The 22,125-nt window shown below is 45.2% G+C and overlaps 1 protein-coding gene across 1 annotated transcript in view; it reads right to left on the bottom strand.

Moving 5' to 3' along the window:
* Positions 1–19,678, bottom strand: part of Pappa2 (pappalysin 2) — a 240,885-nt gene extending 221,207 nt beyond the window's left edge. Inside the window, exon 1 of the mRNA XM_048421621.3 lies at positions 17,769–19,678. Within this exon, the coding sequence (XP_048277578.3) occupies positions 17,769–18,684 (916 nt within the window). The 5' untranslated portion in view covers positions 18,685–19,678. The remainder of the gene's footprint in view (positions 1–17,768) is intronic.
* Positions 19,679–22,125: the final 2,447 nt, after the last annotated feature.

The raw sequence follows: 22,125 nt of genomic DNA, 5'->3' as shown, positions 1-22,125 counted from the left end.
CTTAGGGAAAAAAATTGTCCTTCTTTCAAACTAAATTATCCTCAGAGCAATATGAACAATTCTAATAAAATGTGAGCCTCAGAGATAGAGTGTCGTGAGCAACTGGTTAGTCAGGAAATTTTAAGCGCAGTCCCTGTATAGACATTACCCTGATTCTTTGAATGTTGTGAATCCTTTCTTTATGCTTAGAGCTGCTCCTTATGCCAAGATGAAATAAAAGAAACTTGAGCTACCTTTAACTAAAGCTTTGTTGTGTTCTAACCATGGTTCGTATTCCATCCCTATTAATGTTCCACAAATGTAGGCTCCGAATTGAAATATTCTTCCCTGAAGACCAAAAACTGAGCACTGAAAGATGGGGAAAGCGATTCACAGTCTCTCATCTAGCAAGTGCCAAAAGCAGAGATCGAAACCAAGTCTTTTCAACCAAGACACCCATATTCTCTCGATTACAGTAAAATACTTCAAATCTTTTTCAATAATGTTATTGCTTGGAAGCAAAAAGAAGGACATGTGCTAACAAATGTGGCATTAATAGATTTACAGGTTGCCCTTTTTTCTGTGCCGCCTGGAAAATGCAGAGGCCCAAATCCACACCTGGAAATAATTTGGAGGAGAAAGTCAGTGACCAGCAAGGTCATCAGCCAGAACCCCCATTGACAGGCAGACTTGCTGAATATTTGATAACATTTCTTGGTGGTCCACAGGCTTGTCTGTGATAAACAGTTACCAAGTCTTAAGGACCCAAGGCCGAGCAAGGATACTCGTTCTGTTGAATCCAGAACTGTGGCCACAGAGAAGGGTGCCGAGGAAAGGTATTGCAAAGGGCAGGAAAGTGACTTCACCACAGTGGCTTCCATTATTTCACAATTAAATCTGTAATGATGAAAGAGGAGCCCAGACTTGAAGAAAATGAAACTAGGAAGCACCCCCGCCAGGAGCTGTCCCCACCTCTCCAGTTCAGTGTTGTCTCCCTTCTCTCCCAATCTGTCATCTCCCTCTAGGAATCGTCTGTCATTGGCTTTGACTAAGACCAGACAGAGGTGAAAACTCCACACTGGCTCCCAATGAGGAAGAAAACAATCATCTAGGAATTGTAAATGTCAATGAAAAACAAAAGAAAAGAAATAGAAAACTGACCTGCTGACATTCAGGAAGCCATTGTCTTTCTAATTCTGATTTTACAGCAATAGTAAAGGTGGCATCCTGTGCCTTTTACTTCCATAAAACAGAAAACCTGTCTGTATTTCTGGAACAGTAAGCCGATTTTTTTCAGTGTTGAGACAAATGAAGATTTTGTGTTCCTTGTGATGAGGCTACATAGGCCCAACGCTGAGGGTGAGCTGTGTTCATTCTCCTGGATCTCCCCAGTTAAGCATACCTCACAGACATGCTATTTTCCTAACAACATTCCCACTATGGTCCCAGAACCACGAACTATGTTATATCCATCACATTATCTGAAAATTGCCCATCTATTGAGAGGCCCTTCAAAAATTACCTTAAGTTTCATCTAGCATGGGAAGTCTTCGATCTTGGCCATCCTCACTGAAGTGGGCAGCCAGCTAAGTCTTGTTGTACTGCTGTTTTTTTTTTTTTAATCTATTCATCTAGGTCATTTGGGACTTCACTGGTAAAAGGGGGTTTTAGATTAGATATCTGAATTTCCCATAGGGTCAAGAAATGATGGGTTTTTGTTCCTTCACCCTATCTGTTCTGCTCTGAAATCTAACTGGGCTGTGGAAGTACTGACTGGTACATAGAGTATTCCCGCCCGGTCCCAATAACCCTGAAGTTGCATGTGGTGCATAGGAATGAACAGAGGGAACCAAAAGAGCTCAGGCATGCCCCTTGCTGTGCAACTAGTTGTTGACTTTCCCCAGTATGTTCGATGTGCTTTTCCCGAGCCGTTCTATAACGAGCTGCTTTCTTTCAGAGCCTACACAGTTGGAAGACAGCACATATGAGGAAATTTGTTGAGAGCTTTTCTTAGGCAAAGCCTCCCCTGGAGACTTCATCCATGACAGATTCTCAGAGAGGAGTTCACTAAACAACAAGCTAGAGAGGCAGGAGGGAAGGTGACGTCTGGGCAGAAATGATGCTCTTGGCAAGAACTCAGCGGAGGAGCCTAACTTCCAAGAAATCCCCATGGCAGCGTTTTTGCTCGGCACCTCTGGGGGATGAAAATCAGGATCGAGAGTCCTGCTTCTCAGAGAAGCTTCATCAGCTTCCAGGAAGGTAAGGCTTCGATCAACAACACAGAAGAGTCATGCACAGTGTCATCAACTCTGAGAACTGCAAAAACATGCCGGATGGTGCAAGTTTGTTTTTAGGAGGGAAACGGAAAAAAGCAGGGGGGGAACGGGTGGGGGCAGTTTAGGTCATGATCATAAATCAGCCTAATAGAAGGCAAGGTTGTTTCTCGGGGAATTATGCCTGGGTCTACCCCACACATGTATATGACGCCTTCTGCAGAAGTACTTACTCAACACCCATCACCCTCTCCTCACCACACACACATACACAGTAGAGAGCTTCAAGAAGGGCAAAAAGGACAAGGAGAACAAAGAAAAAGGCTATCCATCAAAGAGCAGTCAACCTGGCAGATACAGGACTATGTGAGCAGGAAGCTGGGTAGAAAGGAAAACAGAGAGAGCCCGAGGAGGTGTTTTCCAGCTGTTCTAGATAACTTTCTTTCAAGACAGGCTCAGGCACAGCTTTTCATCTCTGAGTCCGACGTTTTACAAATTACAGCACAGAGTTGGGGAAAGTCCCCTGGGGACCATCTCACTAGCATCTTTCCAGCAAACATTTCAGCCTCTCTTTACAGAACACTTTCCATTTCAGTCATGCTCTCATCACAGACATGGATGAGAGAAGCCAGGAAGGGTGATTTCCCCGACGCTCCACAGGCCACCCAGGCATACAGTGGGTGTCCACCAGGCAGGCTTGCACAGACAGGAGAAGCAAATAATGATGGTGTGGAATATCAGAACCTAAAGAGGGGCATAGCCTCAGAAAAGGGGGCTCAAATGTGATCCTAGAGAACGTAGATAGCATGGGTTCTGGCACTGTGTCCGTACAGGTTAGCTACTCTTGGGATTGGTCTTGTGACTGGGTGGAGATGGTGTAACACAGGAAGCTGAACCAAATCACAGCTTCTGCATACTACCTGGTATCAGCAGGCTGAAACTTGATCTAGAGACATAAAGATTTGGACTCAGCAGAACTCAAGAAATGCTTGCAAGAAATACCTTGCAAGTCATGCCTTCTGACAGACTTGCAAGTGAAACTGAGGTGTTGAACCTCACTATGTGATGAGTAGCAGGACCCCAGGAGGACAGGAGTTGTGCCTGTCGTTATCATATCCGAAGTGGAATCACGGTCTGCCATGTGCTAGGTAGGTGCTCTACCACTGAGCTATACTTCTAGCTTCATCTGTTTTGTTCTAATGTTAGTAGGGATCAAATATACAGTGCACATATTAAAGCCACAGGCTCGCACTAGGCTACACCCAAGTCCCCAGTTAGCAGGATTTCAAGTCAGTCAGAGCAAACTGTTTCTTGGAGAATAAGTGTTGATTAATTTTGATTGGGCTGAAATTTCATCAAGTGAATATAATACATATATAATGAAAGTGAGCACTAATCCATGGAGGCCAGAGTTGCTATCAGAGTAATCAAATTACAGTTGTAATGTGCCTTGCTGAAAAGTGGTCAGTGCCTTCATAGTTTCCAGGGCATCCCTAGGATATCCCTACCCCATCCCAAGAGCCCTACATCTTCCCAACAAGCCTTGGAGACCAAGAAATGACCAAGAAAGGCCAGGTCATCAGTCAGCTAAAAATCAGGTTGCTTAGCAATTGTGTGTGTGTGTGTGTGTGTGTGTGTGTGTCTGTGTGTGTGTTTGAAAAAGCAGACTATGAAGTAGAGTAACTGGATCAGACAAAGAGTAACACCACAACCCTGAGCAACATGAGATGGTCCTGCTTACCTTAGCTTCCAGATCCATAAAATGGAGATAATACAGTAGTACTGACTTAGAGCATGAGAGAGAAGATGGAAAAACACTAACTAACACTTGTAGAACTATTAAGAATGATCAGCACCCATTGAGCAGTCTGTGGTGTACCCGTGGCTAAGGTCATTATTTAGCACATGAAGGTCCATTTCTTCAAGAAACTTACAAGCTCTCTGAGAACTGACGATCCTTCCTTAGAGTTCCCCCAATTCCCATTTTATCAAGGCCTGAATCTTGCCCATGGTAGGAATAAATGTCATTACTAGCTTGGATCCACAGGAAGTTTTTAGCAGAGTTGTCAACGGCATCCTCCCAACTGAAAACATGTCACACAACAACTCTGTTTTCCCTAATTAAAACATAGTATTTAATCTTTCACCCTCTACAGCTCACTCCCACAGAGGAAGTAGCTACTCAGCTGACCTAGTCTGGTTCTGCCCCAGAGTCAGGGCCTATAAGGAGGCATGTTGACTCTCACCTCCTCTTCCATTAACTACTGGGGACAGGGGAGAGTAAAGAGCCCTCCTCATCCTTGTCCCCTCTAACTCATCTGGGCAGCTTCCTCCAGACTCAGTGCTTTGCCAGATGTCACCCATCATCTCAGTATATTTGAGCAATACTGAATTGTTTTTCCTCACTTGAGCAAATAACTGAAGTTTAATAAGTATCATAGTGTTTCTTATGTGTAGTTTTTGCTACCAAGAAGGGTTTTGGGGAGAAGGGAAAGAAAGTCTGAGCAATTTAAAACCTGGGGAATTCTGTTTATTTATTTATTTATTTATCTGCGTATTTATTGACATGTCATTTGAGCCCTTTATAATTGCCTTTCAGAACAAACAGTATGGAAGTTCCTGAGCCTCAGTGAGCTACGGTGATTCTGTAACTAAGGAATTCACTTAAGAGCTAGTCAACAGCTTGAAGTTGACTGCCTAGGGTTTGCACAGTGAGCATCTCTAGTGGAGAGAGGGGTGGAGCAGCCTGCTGTTTCTCATCAAAGGTTGAAAGCTGTCTGTAGCTTGCTTTCCAATCAAGCTAATCTCTCCCCTTAACAAAAATGGGAAGGCCAGTAGTGCAGCATAAATTCTTCTCCAGATGCAGGAGGCAAGAAATGCAGATTCTGAGGGAGACAAAGTCATACACCAGAGAGAGTCTAGAATAGGGCAAATATTCATCCTGACATAATACCATGACCTCCAGAGCCCATTAAACCTCAGAGAGACATAGACACACAGTGGTACCCTCAGCAACACGTATTCCCCTTTCTCCACCATCTTCTACCTCTACCTCCCGTGAACTCTTCTCTAATACCTGAGAAACAGCTCCAATTCCAATTTCCTATTGTTTCGTTTCTCCATCAGATAAATGACTTTGAGAAGCCTCTCAGACACTTGTTTAGAATTGCCCTTTAGTGGGGTCAATTTACAGAATCCATACCACCCTAAGGTATACTTAAATAATAGTCCATGCATACTCAGTGGTCCTGCAGTATTCAGAAGTCATAAATTAAAGCAAGCTTGAAGGAGAGACTTTGCTTTGCAAATAACCTACCACTTATGGTCAGATGACAATAGACTCGGCAGAGCAAGATTTCTTAAAGTGATACATTAATCTCTATAAATCATTTGCCCAGTGGCTACTATAATCATTCAGTTATACCCACTATTTGAATTTACCTAGTAATACCTAAATGTTCATGTTCATACCTCTGCCATGTAGTCACAAGTCACCTAAGAGGCCTCTGCTTTCAAGGAACAAAGCATTGAGAGACAGACCACATACTTGAAGGCTATGCCCGTCAGACCTAAATTTTCACAGTGGTTTTGTGTAACTGTACAACTGTGTCAGACAGCCAGGACTTATGTTCTCAAATTGAACCCAGGTGAGTCTGCAGAGGCCTGTGTTCAAAGAGCATTCTCTTAGTTCAGACCTCTGAGTAAACCCCTGCCTGGAATTACTCTGACTGCTTGATCTCTGAGGAGACAGGACAAAGGAAAAATATGTGATCATCTAATGAACTGATAGTTAGGGTTAAATAAGGACTAAAACCATTTGAAAAATAGAAAAGAAGAGAAAATCATATCTCACTAAAAATTCTTCCTAAAATCTTTTGTTCTACTTTTCAATGAGAAATTTAAATTAAACAGAAGCATCCAGGAAGAGCTGAAATGAAACCAAATTAGAAGCTGCCGCCGTTTGACTCTAGGAAAAATGTCTTTCCCTGTGTGTGCCTCACTAGGCTGCTGTTTGCCCAGACAAATGTCTAGAATCTTCATCTCTCAGTGTCCCAGCTGGTTCTCTCTATTCACACCTGAGAGTGTGGATATAGCTATAGAAAGAGGAAAGGTTGTTCCATGTTCTAATGAAGGGTTTTAGTGACTAGATTTCTTTTTCAGTCTCATCTTACAATTGCATCCTTCTATTTACCTAAAAGGCAGAGTAGGCAAACCATTAGCTGGTTAAGGATACTGTTTGCCCAGGACTCAGGTAATTGAGGTTCCACTGCTAATAAGTCCATGAACTGTGTGGATGTGCAGGCAGCAAGTGTTCAAGCCAAAGGAGTTTTTAAATACTAACATGGGTAAGGAAGGCCATGAGGAAGAGAAGCAAAGAAGGCAGACCCAGAGAACCTAGCTAGCAGAGTTCTCTGCACCACCAAAGATGAAACAGCCACCAGCACTACTCAGGGACTTCCTGCCAAGTAAGTATAACACCAAACTCATGGTTTGTTCAATGTAATCACCATTCTTATATTGACAGAGGTTTCTGTCCTACCCAGTCCCATAGTCATTCAGTCCCAAAGAAACACACAAAGGTCTACCTTAATTATAAACTGGTTGAACTAGTAACTCAAGCTTTCTTATTAACTAATTTTTACATCTTAAATTAGCTTATAATCTTATCTGTGCTAGCCATGTGGTTTGGTACCTTTATCAGTGAGGCATTCTCATTTCGCTTCCTCTGCAGCTGGTGATGACTGCAGACTGTGTCTTTCCTATTCCCAGAATTCTCCTGTTCTGATCATCCTGCCTATACTTCCTGCCTGGTTGACCCACGTACACTTCCTGCCTTGCTACTGGACAATCAGTATTTTATCAAAATACAAGTACCACATCTTTACAGGGTACAAGACCATTGTCCCACAGCATTCTTAGAGCAAAATTACTGTAGCTCCAATTTTGCAGGTGACGGATTACACATTGTGAGTAATGGACTCAAAACTAGAAGTCCAAATCCCAGAGTTGGTGAAGCTTCTCAACAGTTAGAGGTAATAAACTTCACTGGAGGAGGAATCATAGGCAGTACATTTACAGGAGGAATAGTTTACACAGAAACAGGGAACAGGTAGACCACGTGGAGAGGAAAGAAAGAACTCCCAAATAGTCCATAACTCTGAGATATGCTTCCTATTGAGTAGTCAGAAGAAACCAAGCTCTGTGTCTACAAGGTCCAGAATATTCTCTATCTATTCATTAAAACAAGGTACCCACTCTCTCCCAGGATCTGCCCAGAGGCTGGGTGACACAGCAATAGCTGAGATCCAGAAATGTCTGGATTTGCTAATGAGAGACCAGAAGGCTCACCTGCTGAGTAGACCTGCTGGGACTATGACTTGGAACTCTGAGGAATGTTGCAGGCTAGGAGAAGGCAGGGTCAGGAAGGAGCATGTTGGAAGAACTGCCAAGAACAGAAGGGAACAGCTGCCTCCCTTTTCAGGGTCTGAGCTACACACTGCCATATAACACTGCTCATTTCCTAGAAATGCTGAAAGCACAGAGTCAAAGAGACAAAGAGGGTGAGGCTACCATTTCAGGCCTCTCCTCGGTCATGGCCTACCCCTGGTTGAGTTCAGGCCAATCATACCCGATGCTCTGTCCAAGGACCCATTAAGGCCACCACACCCAAGGAAGGATCTTGCTCCAAATTACCTCTAGCTTCAGGATCAATGCCATGGACTGGATAATAAGGATTATAGGGATATTCTATTATACAATTATTTCAAATTATTAATGTGCCTTGAAATAAACATTGTCTAAGATAGACGGTTGCTACGGTTCATGTTTATACGTGTTCTGTGTGACGTAGGGGGTTTAAAAAATATGGAATACCTACTTTCTGCTGAATAAATGAAGCAGTGAGCGAGTGAACGAAAAAAATAAACTGAGCTAGGAGCTGCCTCTGGTTCTACATTATATTAAATTAAAATGATTTCAATGTCACACATAGTAGCTCAGTCCGTGTGGATGGGACCTTCACTGACATAGAAAATGGAAGAGGGTAAGAAGTTAAAGAGAGAAGAGGGGTTGCCCCTGAGGCAGGATCTCAAGGTCAGACTTCAGCTCTGTCCACCACAGGTGGGTGACCTTGGCTCTGTGTACTCTGGCTAGATTCTCAGCTCAGTGTGCACTAGCTACATGACCCCAGGCAATGTCCTATTGCTTTCTGAGCTCTCCACTTTCCGTCCGTTCTGCCATTCACACCGTCCTGAAGACCTCTCGAGTTGCATAGTCTAAACTGTAGTGCATGACACAAAGTCAGCCTTATGGAAGTTGCCAAGGAAATAGCACTGTGATAACCCCTTGCAATAACTGAGTCCACCTTTGCACACTTTATATTTATGCTTATTCATCTCCTATTATTCCCCTATGTTTATACTGTCTCTCACTTGAGATCACTAGCTCTTTAACATTTTGCCCTGAGTCTTGGAGCTCTGTTAACAACAAATAAGATCAACCTGAATTTGTCTTTACTCCTGACAGTATCCTTCCTGTAAATGGAGACTGCTCATTCGTTTCCCAGCTGCCCATACCCAAATAATCTCACAGAAACTATATCAATTACAACACTGTTTGGCCTATTAGCTCAGGCTTCTTATTAACTAACTCTTACATCTTAAATTAACCCATTCCTATTATTTTAAATTTTACCATGAAGTTCATGGTTTGTTAACTCTTGCTTCTTGGGCGGCTACATAGCATCTGCCTCCTTTGGCAGCTACATGGCATCTCCTTGACTCTGCCTACTCTCAGTATGTATCTCTTGCAGCCTGGCTATATTCTTCCCCACAATAGGCCAAAGCAGCATTATTCATTAACCAATAAGAGCAACACATATACAGAAGGACATCCCACATCACCTTCCTTAACATCCTTCATTCTCCTCCTCTTATCAATAACTCTACTAAATAGAATGTTTCTTCTATCCAACTGGAGTGAAATAGTTTTCCTTAAAATAGTCTATGACTCCTACCTGCTGAGTCCCAGTCCCCACCCTAGTGGATTTCTTGGCACCTTGTGCCATCTGACACTGTCTTTCACTTTTGCCCTAGTTTGTCACCAGCCAGACCTGACTCTGCTTATGGCTCATCCTCACACAGCTAGTTATGCCCCTGATAAAGATTATAATCATTTATAAAAAGCCTCTAATCAGACTGTGAACATCTTGTAGGCACAACCCTTAGTTATTCTTAATTTTCTAACAGAGGGCATAATGTCTGATACTTCACCGAATAGAAGCTTAATAAGTGTTGAGCAAATGAATGAATGAACATGTATAATACGAAAGTACTTTTATAACCTGCCCAGGATATACAACAAGCACTTGGATGAAGGAGAGAAAATGTTAAGTTAGTGCCTAAAGAATGGAAGGCCTGATCAGTGTTTCAAGGCTCTGTGACTTCACCTCTGGTCAGGTAACTGGACTGCCAAACTAGCAATGAGCCACAACTACTGCCCTTGCTGTCCCAACTGGTTGCCAGGGCAACAGTTCAACTTCAAAATGCTCTGAAGCCTTGGCTTCCCGTTGCTTTATTGTATATTTGAGAAGAACCACTTTTCTCCACCAGTGACTTCTGAGTCATAGAGAAAACTGTTTTTGTTTGCCCTGAGTTTTATTTCCTGGCTGTTTTCTTTCTTTTTTAAGTAAGATTGTTTTAAAGCAGGTAGCAAACACAGGAAGGGAAGAATGTTGTTATTTGGGGGGCACATACTTGGCCATAAAATATGCTCTCTGGCAGGGACAAGAGTAAGGGTGTATGTGATGCGAACAGAAACAAATCCAATGAGGCCCTGGAGAAGCCTAGCTCCATGCCCTCATGGGCAGAGGCATGAGATTTATGTACTTATTTGTGACATCAGGAACTCAAGCTCCTGAACCTGCAGGGTGCATGGCCTCAAGATCCAAATGAAAGTGTTGCCTTCTCCTTAATAAATGCCAAATAAGGTGTTTATTTGGCCTCTGCAAGGTCTGAACTTAAACAGGAAGGAGAGGGAGCCAGACCTCCTGGCATACACATTCTGAATGAATCAGAAGGCCCGTCCCAGAGGAACAGGAAAAAGCACAGAAGGAAGGAAGTAAGAGGCAAGGAAGGACAACGTGTGGCTGGTTACAGGCAAACAGACAGATTTGCTTGTTCTTCCAAAGGTGATTTCCACTTTACAGCTCTGCCTTTGTCACTCTTAGCAACCTGTGTTCCATGCTTGAAAGGACACCCAAAGGCCTCTGGGGTTCCCATCTAGTCCTTGTGTACTGGGAGAGATCAAACCCCTTAGGGACAGGCACCAAGAGCCCACCATGCCACCTGAATTCAGAAGCCTCACTCAGTGCATTGTGCATCCGAGGTCAAACAGTCCTGCAAGAGCCTTGAACCTTAACAAGGTTGGAGGACTGAAGAGAGGAAAGGCAACTAAGGCAGAAGGAGTGAAGCAATGGGATGATCACCCTGTCGTGCTCAGAGGAAATCCATCGCCAACGACCCCACACTGGACAATTAGATGATTCAAAAGTCTTGGATCTAAAGTTACAAGACTTTATGCCAAGCCCTAACCAGACTGGGCTCAAGCACTCAGGGAAATGTCATGGTATTATAAGGGAGCCCTATCAGCTCTATCTTTCTGTTTCCTCTCCTTTATGATGCTTCAGAATCTAATGCCCTGTGATTCCTGGGTGGCTTGATGTTCTCTATAAGCCTGTTGTTTGGAGTTCACCAGGTGGAACACAATAGAATGTGATGGATTAGCATGGATCATGTGGAATGAGAAAACGAGGCCAGAAGAAATATAGAAGAAGCATGGTCTTCCGGAAGAACCCTCTACACCAAAGCTCTGCAAACAATTACTGAGGAGCAAAGCCCAGCATGACACTTGCTTTGATAAAGTTTTATTGGAGCACAGCCGACCAGTGTGGTTGTGCATCAGCTGCGGTGATGAGCACTTACTAGGAGCAGAGCTTAGGAGTTGCATCATAAGCTGTATGGCCTACAAAGCCTGAACTATTTAGCATCTGGTCTTTTTCAGAAAAAGCCTGCCACCCACGACCCTCTGTTCACAAATGTGGAGTGTCGTTTACCAGTCCCCATGAGCAGCAGCAGCCCTAAAGGAGCTTGTGAGGCATTCAGAGTCCCAGTCTTCCCCAATAAACAGAACCCAAATCTGCAGTTGGGGAGCAGAGTATAAGAGCAGATGCCAAAACGGGGTTAAATATGCAAAGATTTTGTTAGATAAAAACAACTCTGAAAGAAAAGATGGGAAGAGCTAGAGAAAGCTGGGAGAGCCACCAGCCCATGGTATTAGTCTGACCCTAGGAAGAGGAGAGAAGAAATAAGCAATCGAAGAGTGTTCTGGAAGGCCTTTGATGATACCTGGGCCAGAATCAACTGTAGGAGGATCTGGTCTTCCCTTATCCTTGCCATGTCAGGGAGGGGTGGTCTCCATACAAACACAATCTGTGGTCAAAGAGCTCCCTGTGTTGAATCCCTGAAAAACATACTCCCTCTGAATCTGCTTCTAGGTGTATCCCAGCCGGCCTCTGTGCACATTGAAGTCCATGAAGCGATGCTCCAGATCAGTTACTGGCACACTTCCCACTTCAGTGATGAAGGGCCAGACCATACATATTTTAGGCTTTCCAGGCTGTGCGGTCTCTGTCACAACCACTAAACTCTGCCATTCACCATGGAAGCAGCCACAAGGAACACATAATCAAATGAGCGTGGTGTGCCTGATCAGACTTCATTTATAAAAACAGCTTCAACTTTGGAGATGATGTGGCTCACAGGGCCATAATATGCCAGCCCTTGGTCTATAGATGAGGATGAAACTCCCTTAAAATATTCAAACTTTTGTTCATATGAGATAGATGAGAGAGGCACCTCTACTGAAGGCAAGTGGGCAACCTTGCGCTCAGCCCTTTCCTTCAGCTGCTCTTCAGACACTCTGTAGGCAGCAATAGCAGAACAGCACAGCTATTGCCCTGGATCCCTATAAAAAAAGCCTCCAGTTCCAGAAAGTTCTTCTCATCCCAATGGGAATTCAATTGTCTAAACCAAGTTTACTCTACAAACATAATTTCTAGAATTATCTGATTCTAACATCCCAGTAGGTGTTTTGGGATGACAAATACTAGTTGACTATGCATATTGCTCCTCGGGGATGTTCAGTTGATAGGAATGAGAGCCAGGCCTAAGAAGGAGTGTGCAGTCCAGGAAAGCACTCAAGAAGATCTATAGAAGGAGATGAGACAGAGGGAGAGACACACAAAGAGAGGCCGCTCTACACGTATCAGCAGCGAGGCTCCTAGGGATGAGGGTACCAGAGTGAGCTGTCAAAGGTGATCTTGAGAGGTCAGAGCTGCCACTCAAACCAAACAACATCCACATGCTTCTCCCCAGGAGCCATAGAGTCTCACAATGAAAATTCTAAAGCAAGGATGTTAAGTCACAACCATCAAGTCATATGCTTCCTTCATGCATCTCCCGGTCACTAGAGAGGGCAGGGCCACCCCAGGAGACAACCATGGACCCTCACATGAACTGCTCGGGTGCGAGAAAAAGGGTCACTACATATTTCCCTGGAAATCAGAGTCCTGATCCAGAAGTTGGATGTGAGAGAAACTAGGTGGTTCCCCAGGGTCTAGTGAGGACAAACACTCTGACTTGACCATTGCTGCCTACAGAAAAGCAATCAAAGGGCAGGGCAGAGACCCCTGTCTTTAGGGGAGCCCTGGGAAAGAAGCAGACCTGCTCCTTGCCTGTGTCAGTTCGCAGGATCAACGTGGCCTCCTTGTATTCTCCTCCATCCATGCCCTCATGCCTTCTTCAAAGCCCTGCACTCCCGATGATCAGGAACTCTTTACCCTAAAACGTCATCCCGTACATGTCACTCACACAGAAAGGCTAGCAATAGGCTCTGAAGAGGGACATGACGTCAGCAGTCTCTGGCTATCAGGAAACTCTGATAAATGTGTACTTTTTTTCTATTAAGTAAGCTCAGATCTCATGTGATAGTCAATAAGGCTTATTGCTCAGAAAAACAAACATTTTAGCACCATTGCCCAACTGATTTGAAATAGTGCTGCTCAAATATAAAAATCAGATGAAAGTTTTTAATGAAATAAATTGATTCTTTTGGACTTCTTAGCCTACAGTCCCTGACATACCACTTTTATCTTGAGACATGTTGTGAAGAATAAACTACTTACAGTCATTCCTGTTTCATAGATTATAAAATTAAATTCCTAAGGAAATTATGTTAATATCTCTGCTGAGAAAAAATTAGAATTAAATTAGAAATTAACTTAATTTCGATGTCTCCTGCTAAATACCTTTCATGTCTCTGGTAAGTATTCAAGTCCCACAGCCAAATCTTGCATCGGGAAGTTTATCTACACAACTTACTGGAAACACTTCACTCTTCAGGGTGTCTCCTTATTTGTCTTTTGTTTGGGAATTTTTTCCAACTTCATTTCATATGGAATCATATATGGAATCATATATATGTAACTCTATTTTTCCTTTGATTTTTCAGCGTGAGAAAAGAATAGCTCAGAAAGAAAAAAAAAGCTGGATGGATTGCCAGAGAGGATTGTCCCGTTTCGTGTCAAAGACAAATTCAATTCCAAGTCTCTATGTCCCCAGGCTCTACACTGGGACATGTTGTAAAGTTTGGGCACTCAGCGGACCAACACTTGCCTTCATGTCAAGGACAGCTTCTCAGACATCTCTGTATCCCCCTCAATGACTTGCCACACTTTTCATGGCAAGGCACTCAATAAATATTTGTTGGATTAAGAATTCTGGGCTTGGGCTCCAACCTACCATGGACTTAATGACTCAGTGTCCTGTAGCTCAGAGCTGCAGGTGGTTACTCAGCTGGGCGACTTCAGGGAACATTTGAAATCAATTATGGGTGCGGAGGAACCTATTAAAATGTTCTCTTTTGTGTATGTTGGGATTGAAGGAGAGGAAAGGAAGTTGAAGGGGCGGGAAAGACTCAGATGGTTTCAGAGTTAGGTACTGGACCTTAAGGAATTCACACTAGGATAGGACAGAAGATGGCTTATTCAACCACTAAATTCTAATGGCCCAACCTAATGGGCTCCTAACCTCAGGCTTCTTCTAGCTTGCCACAGAGCGTCAGTGTGCCAGACCTTTAACTGGCTACCTTTGTGAAGAACCCCACCATGGAGCAGTCCTCTCTTCACTGCCACAGGTCAGCTCCAGCTGTGGGAAACAGGCAACTTCAGAAGTTTAAGAAAGCCCAGAGGGTGGCCAGGAGGGGTCTTCAGCACGGGAAGTTTGCATGCCCTGCTTTGCCCTCAACCCTCATGAAAAGCATTCTTGCAACTCATTCTGGAGTCTGACTTGTTTCAGAAGAATGCGGGAACTTAGAGTGCAGGGAGAGGGTAATTCTAGCTGATTTTGTTTTCTTCACATCTTGCTAGAACTACAAGTTAGTCACAACTCTCAAGAAAGCTCTTAAGCTATTCCAGACAGGCCTTTCAAAAAAAAAAAAAAGACTTATATGAAGTGGACCCCGAGGGATGCCTACCAACAACATTTTGGGAGAAGGTGATTAAATTACAGCCCAGAGGCTGGGACAGGACAACCCTCAAGGAAATGAGAGACATTCCCCACTTTGTGGCTTCCGAGTCTCCTGAGCATGAGACAAGACTGCCACCTAGTGCTCTGTGTTGGAACTCTTCCCTAAGGCTCCACAGCTGTGGGTAGGGGCTTCTTCTGCCGTGACTGGTGTTGACTGAATTATTTGAGGTCTCTGCTGAGGAGAAAATACCCCAAGCATTGAAGGTAGAAGATTTAGAAGCTGGTTTGAGTTAAGTAGGCGGAACTTGAGGTTTGAAAGCTGTCGGCAGAGTGTGAGCCAAGTCTTGCAGCTTGCTGGCCCACCCTCAGAGGAGCAACAGAAGTTCAGCTACAGGCTTGTGTGTGTGTGTATCTCCCACAAATTTGATTCTACCTTGTCACTCTGTGTAACTCAAGTTCTACCATACTAGGAGCAAATAGTGACTGTCTTGAGTCCTCATGCCATTGGAAGAAAGAAAAAAATGGATTGTTGAGAGATGTGTGTAAACACATGCAAAGTAGAGACTCTTACTACTGAGAATTTGATTTGGCAACCTCGTTGTCATTAGCTGTGCTGTTCGCAGGTGAAATAACAGCATTTGAAACAATGAGTGGACCTGGATGCTAAGTTCTCAGCAACTTTCTTGCTGGGCTCAAAGAATAGAGACCCTGTTATTAACCCCTGCCTCCCACAGCCTTTTACCCTAAGTCTTCCGAGGATAATTTGAACCATGCACAAGTCTGCAGAAAGACAGAGGGTGGAACACGGGACAGACAGGTCTGATTATGCTCTACCCTCCACCTTCTAGAAGCAGACTTAAGAGGGAAGTCCCCAAATGTCACAGGAGCCAGTTAGATTTGAGGAAAAGGAAACTTTGGAAGCCAAATTGCTGAAGAAGATTTCCTTCCCAATTTTGCATGCTTAGAGGCTAAGAGGGTTCTGAGGGGCTCAGAACCTGGAAGTGTTCTGTGGTGGTATGGAGACAGTTGCTGGTGATAGACAGGCAAGGCAGGGAGGCACACGGAGATGAGGGTATACATGCCAGAGGGGAGGCAAAGAATCCTGAACCTGGAGTCAAATCTTAAATCACTCTCCTTGGAGAATGTGATCCAGGACTAGAGAGGTAAATGCAGAGATTGGGTGCCGTGTTCCTGTTTTCCAGGATTGGACTTTAATAACCCCGAGCAATAACCCCTCAGAGCCTCCCACATATATTCCTTTTGGATCCTCTTACTCTTCCCAGCCAGGGAACTGATTCCAGGTCTCTATGTTTCTGCTGCAGGAGGAAGCATAGTCAGAGCCGTGGGCCTCCATCTAGACTGCAAGCACGCAGTCTCCCTGGCAGATGGGCACTAGGAAGCCAGACTAGGCAGCAGGAAGATGTCATCTGGGGGAAACTGTGAAGCTGCCAGCTCCGATCAGATAATCATCTCATTATTTCTTCCATTTTGGCTCCAGAATAAGGATTTCCGTCTTATTCTTTCTCTGCCCCCACCTAGTTACAGCCTGGCCCCTTCTCTCACCCCCTCTCCCACCCAAAACTAAAATAAAGCAAAGCCACATGACTGGAGAGTGCTCAGTGTCTGGGAATCCCAGATTCCAAATAAGAAATCACAGCCAAAGAGGGGGAGACAGAGTGTCCACAAGGATGTTCCAGCGACACCCCACTGGAGGAGGCTCCTGCCCTCCAGATTTTTTGCCTAGTCTGCAACTCATTTGGCGGCACTCGGCAACCTGAGTGGGATTTGTTTGTTTGTTTGTTTTGCTTTTTTGAGAGGCTAGAAATTCAGGAATTCTGACATTTTTCCCCCTAGCCTGTCTCTGACATGAACCTCTTTGCCTCAGTGTCTCCATCAATGGAATGGAACTGACAGACAGAAGAGGGGGTTTGACTAATCCAAATTAGTGCCATTATTATTTTTTTTTTTTTGGATAAGTATCGGATTGTTTTTTAGTTAGGGTATGAACGAACTGGTCACACTGTCACATTCCCTTGCATACATATCATTACATTTTGTGCTTATTGTCCCCACTCTCCCTTGGTGGAATATCTAAAAGAATAAAGAAACACCGAAGGATAAAATATACAGTTAAATCCCTCCCTCACCCCTTGCCAGAAATCAACCTCTCGCGGCAAGAACTCCAAACCAAGCTCTTTTCTTTGTCCTTCTAGGTGTTTCTCTGTTATTCAAAATAAACACAGGTAACAAGCCCAAGCCAGCGCCTCTGGTTAACATTATAGAATTGGACATGATAAATAACACTTTCAGAGTTAGGTCTTCATGTAACAACCACCATGGATAGAAGTCAGGACCCTGGCCTGGAAGAGCCCATCTGCCCAGTAGATCTGTTGGGGTGAAGCAAAGGGGACCCCAGGACGTGGAACAGGTGCTGCCTTTCTCCCTAGTTCCAGGGTGGCAGCCTTTTTTCCAATGCTGTTTGGACCCAGCTGGGCATTACTCACTGCTGCCATCCTTGCTCTGTCACCTGCTTTCCAGAGGTGCCTGAGTATCCCATACTAGACTATGAGAAGCAGGGTGTGACTCCCCTTTCTCCTTGACAAAGAATACAAGTCGGTTCCCTTTAAAAAAAAGGGGGGGGGGACGAGCTAAGCTGAAGTCTCCTAAGTGCAAACACAATGTATAGAACTCCAAGAGATCGATAGCGGTAATGATGTCGTGGGTAGGAGTCATCTTTCCTTTGATGGTGCCTGTGGTACTTCTGCTCTGATAAATAAACCCCACACCCACACAGCCCCTCTGGCCAAGCCTTCCTAGCTTGTCTGCTTTATCCTGTTCCCCTTCTTGTGCTCTATGTCTACCCGCAACTGAAATGGAGCCGGCCACACACCCCCAGGACCTGAGAAAGCCCAGGAGTAGAGTGGGACATTACCTGCAATGATGGCTGGGTTGTTCTGTCCTCCCTCTGGTCTCACCCAGGCTTCCACTGTGAACGCCTCCCGGGGAATCTCAGCCAGCACTTCTGGACGCAGCAGCAGCCGCTCCCTCTTCCCAGAGAAGTACAGTACAGGCAGTCCTTCTTGAGGGTTAAAGGTCTCTGCTCCCCAGGCAGAGACCCCTCCACCATTTTGGATGGTGCCCTCCAATGGACTGTCACTAACTCCGTGCTTGAGGGGGTCCTTAGGCCAGAGCTGGAAATCTAGAGGGGCATTCTGGGGGTCTCTGGTCCTGTCTTCTGCATGCCTCTTCAGCAGTTGGCGAGGAAGCCTAGACCTGGCCTGGCCCTTCCTCCGGGTCTCTGCTGTGGGTCTTTTCTGGTACGCAAAGGTGGTGATGGTGGAGGCAGCAGTTTCTGAGCTTCCCCGAGTCTCAGGCTCACCTAGAGCCTCCTTGGATCCTCCGTTGCCAAGATAAGTGTCATCATCTCTCAGCAGCTCTGATTGCCCAATAGGACCATCCCCTACCCACAGGGCAGCAGGCGGCTCAGGCTCCCTCCTCACTCCTGCTGGGTTCTCAGTCAGGTCTCGGGGAACCACGCTTGATGCCTGTCTCTCCATGCCTGGTTGACTCCATCCTCCATACTGGGTTTGCTTCTTCCCCACAGCATAGGGCCTTGGGTAGCTTTGGAGTCGGCTTGGGTAGACCCCAAAGAGATGATGCTGAGGAGCAGTTCTGGGCCTTCGAATCTTAGTCCCCAGCCAACAGTGTTCCTCTTCCAACACCTGGTTCAGTTGTTCCCTCTGGGCCAGGAATTTTTTGCGTGTCCAGCCCAGCTCTGAGTTGGTGGTACTGAATGCCCACCCAGCCAGGACCACCAGACTGACTCTCAGGACCTTCCAACACATCATAGCTCCCTCAGCTGGCTCCTCAGAACCAGAGGTCAGCTTCTGGGTCCCACACAAAAATGATGGGGAGAAGAGGAAAAAGACAACCAGCAGTGGATTTGAAGTCACCAGGGAAACTATTCACAAACCAAACTTTTTCAAGTAGCCCCAAAAATATATCCCACCTGGCTACCTGTCCTGGGAATTCAGCCAGCCCGCTGTGGCTTCTGTCCCTCTGGCTGCCCTGCCGGGTTTTCTCCTGCCTTCTCCCTTGACCTCTCTTCTTGCTTGATTTCAGTCCTTCAGAATGAAGTTAACTGTTCTTACTTTGAAATTCCTCCCAGAGACCTCAGGCTTCCTTTTCTTCTTTCAGGCACGCCCCTCCTCACTAATACTACAAGAGTATGTATGACGTAAGCCAAATTCTCTCAAAAACACAGCACCCTAACTGCTTGTTCAATATAATCTTAGTCTATAATGTTCTCTTCTGCCTCTGCTTCCTTCCCTAGGAGTTAGATTCTCCTTTTGAGGCCATTGCCCAAAACATATTCAACTTAAAGCAAATTGCTAGGTAAACAAAACAAAACAAAACAACAACAACAAAAAATAACTTTTAGATTGAGACACAATTTGATGCTCGTTATCTAAAAATGCAAAAATAATCTGGGGGCATAAAAATCGATGCTGGTACTTAACTTCCGCTCTTCAGATGTCCTCAGCCAGGTGTTCATGCAGCTTCCAGCCTGCCTGGGTAGGTGAGCACTCCCTCAGCTTGGCGCTCAGGGTTGTTGACTATTGAAGAGAGGTTTTTATCCCCGTCCAACTTGTTGGTATGCTGCAAGTCTCTGTAAAGTTCTCTGGCTGCCAGTCTGCTGCTCTCCTGACCAAATGAGGCTGAGAACTCTTGGTTTCACCTTCTGGGAGCCTGGTGGGTCCCTGGAAAGATGAATAAAAAGAGCAACATGAACCACATATAGGTCAAGGGACCCGTTCCCTCCTGTCTCTCCTGCTCCCTTTCTCTCCCTCTCTCCCTCTCTCTGCCTGTAATTATCTTCCTGCTTTTTTGTTTTCATTTAAAGACAATGATGATGTCAAAGCTAATAAGTTTGGTGCATCACTCCACCTACTCCCTGTCCCCTCCTTCCTCCTGAGCTCCCCCACCCCCACCTCTCAGAGGCACAGGGGACAGATGCTCCTCTTGGTTTCCCCAGTAAACATCTCGGGCTTTCTCTCTCAGCAGCCGCAGCCTACACAATCAATAGAAAACAATCAATACTGTTTTGGAGTGTGCCTTTCTGTGTGTAGCCTCTCTCTCTCTCTCTCTCTCTCTCTCTCTCTCTCTCTCTCTCTCTCTCTCTCTCACGCACACACACACACACACACACACACACACTTTGAATGGACCTGGTCAATAAACACACACTAGTCTTTTGGGGACCATTCACATCTCTTTCTTTTGATTTATCACAAGCCTTCTATATTTTTTTTCTTATTTTACTCTATCATTTCAGATTTAAAAGGACAATACCAGAATCCACTTCCTATTGGACACTGGAGAAAAGGAGAAATCAATCACCCTGCCGTGAGAAGCATTAAATGGAAACACCATGCACTCCTAGCATAGAGACAGTCTTTTTTTCTCTCGGAAGTTTCTCAGCCTAAAGTTAGTAAAAGTCACCATATGCCGAGTGAACAAATAAACAAATGAGGTGCTCAAAATAAGTAATTTACACAAATGAACAGCTAAACTGAGGCAGCTATTTTTTTAATTGATTTGAAATGAATGGGCAAGATAGGCGAAGTGAACACTGTGAGTTTAACCTCTGCGTTGTTTGCCTAGGTGTGAGATGTCAGCTTTCCCACAGGGTTTCCATCCCCTACAGGAACATGCACGTGCACAGAGCACACAGACAGACACATGGACGCACGCAGAGAACAGATCTGGAATCCAGACACAGGCATGCTGGCCCACAGGTAGTATAAAATAGGTAGCAATAGGCACTGAATCTTTCTCTCAAGCAAGAAGAAAAATCACTTACACTTTCAAAATCACTGCTTCAGCTGCTCATATCTAAATCACACAGTCCACATGCTCTGGAGTAAGACCATGGTGCTTCCTTCGTCCTGCGTCTCCTTATCTTTCTGAACTCCTCTACTCCAGCTGAGCACTGACCTAGCTGCTTTGTAGATGTGGGGTCCTGTGCACCCTGCTTCCCCATGTAGCATGGAATAGAGCCTCCAAGCTGGTCCCCAAAGAAGCTCCCAGTTCAGGCACGTGGATGTTGCTGAGCAGATACCCCTTGGTCCTCAATTGTCCCTTTTTCTAGATCACTTCCCTATCTCCCTTCACTTTCCTGACTCAGTTTTCCCCCCTTGAAGCAGATTAAGAATAGAAATTGAGACTGGGGGCGGGGAATAAAGAAAGCCAGAAAAGCAGAGGAGAGGAGGAGGGAGGGAGCCAGGGAAGAAAAAGAGACAGAGACACACAGAGAGAAAGGGAGACAGAGAGAGAGAGAGAGAGAGAGAGAGAGAGAGAGAGAGAGAGAGAGAATATCAGAAAGAGGTAGCTTAGCTTAAGAGAAAAAAAGATAATCAGGTAAGAAAAGGAGTCATCCCCCCCTTGCCACCCCAAGGATCCTCAGAAAAACATCTCCTACCATTCATTTCAGGAAGGGGGGTAGCACATCAGGGAAGGGTTCCGCCTGCTTGTCTCCCCCTTTGAGTGTGTGGGTGATCTTGCATCCCCTATAGGACTCTCCTGGCTCTGAGCTGCTAGTAATCCATTCATAAGGTTTCAAGAGGCAACACAAAACTCAAGCTTCCAGTTCAGTTTCTCTCTCCCCCCTCCATTCCTTTGCTCACCACTCTCCTTCAGCTCTTGGCAGTCCAAAGTTTAAAAAAAAATGTTGAACCATTTCTGTGTTTTCCTCCTGTTGTAACTTTGGCTGTGACATCATAACCCTGCCCACCAACACCCCACCTCTCTCCCTTTCCATCCCCCCTCATCAGCCCCATGCCCCCAAACACTCCCCCCCACCCACAAAGAAGAAGGTCTCCTGTCAGTTCCAATGTGTGAAAACACAAAGCTCCTGGAAGGTGCCCCCTCCTTCCCCTCGGTGCCCCTCCTGCCTCCCCCTCCCTGCCTTACCCACCGCTCAGCCCGGCTCTCCAGGCTTTTAACAATGATCCCATCTGTTTGACATGTGCGGAAAGGTGGGCTGGATTCAAATAATCTGTCAAGTGAATCGGATCAAAAACACAGCCACCCCCCTCCTCAATTCCGTCACACACACTCACACAGACACTCATACCCCAAGCAGGAGCAAAAGTGGGAGAGAAGTCAGACTTACACAGCACCCACCCTTGATGCCAGGGAGACAGACACCAAACATGCCAAAGGAAAGCCCAAATTTATACATATATAAATTCTGTTGCTTATTTGTTTATGAAAGACACCCACACCCC

The sequence above is a fragment of the Myodes glareolus genome, chromosome 5 (assembly GCF_982192425.1).
Source record: "Myodes glareolus chromosome 5, mMyoGla1.1, whole genome shotgun sequence".
Taxonomy (NCBI): domain Eukaryota; kingdom Metazoa; phylum Chordata; class Mammalia; order Rodentia; family Cricetidae; genus Myodes; species Myodes glareolus.
The sequence above is the reverse complement of the archived record's forward strand: the minus strand, read 5'-3'. Positions and strand labels throughout refer to the sequence as shown.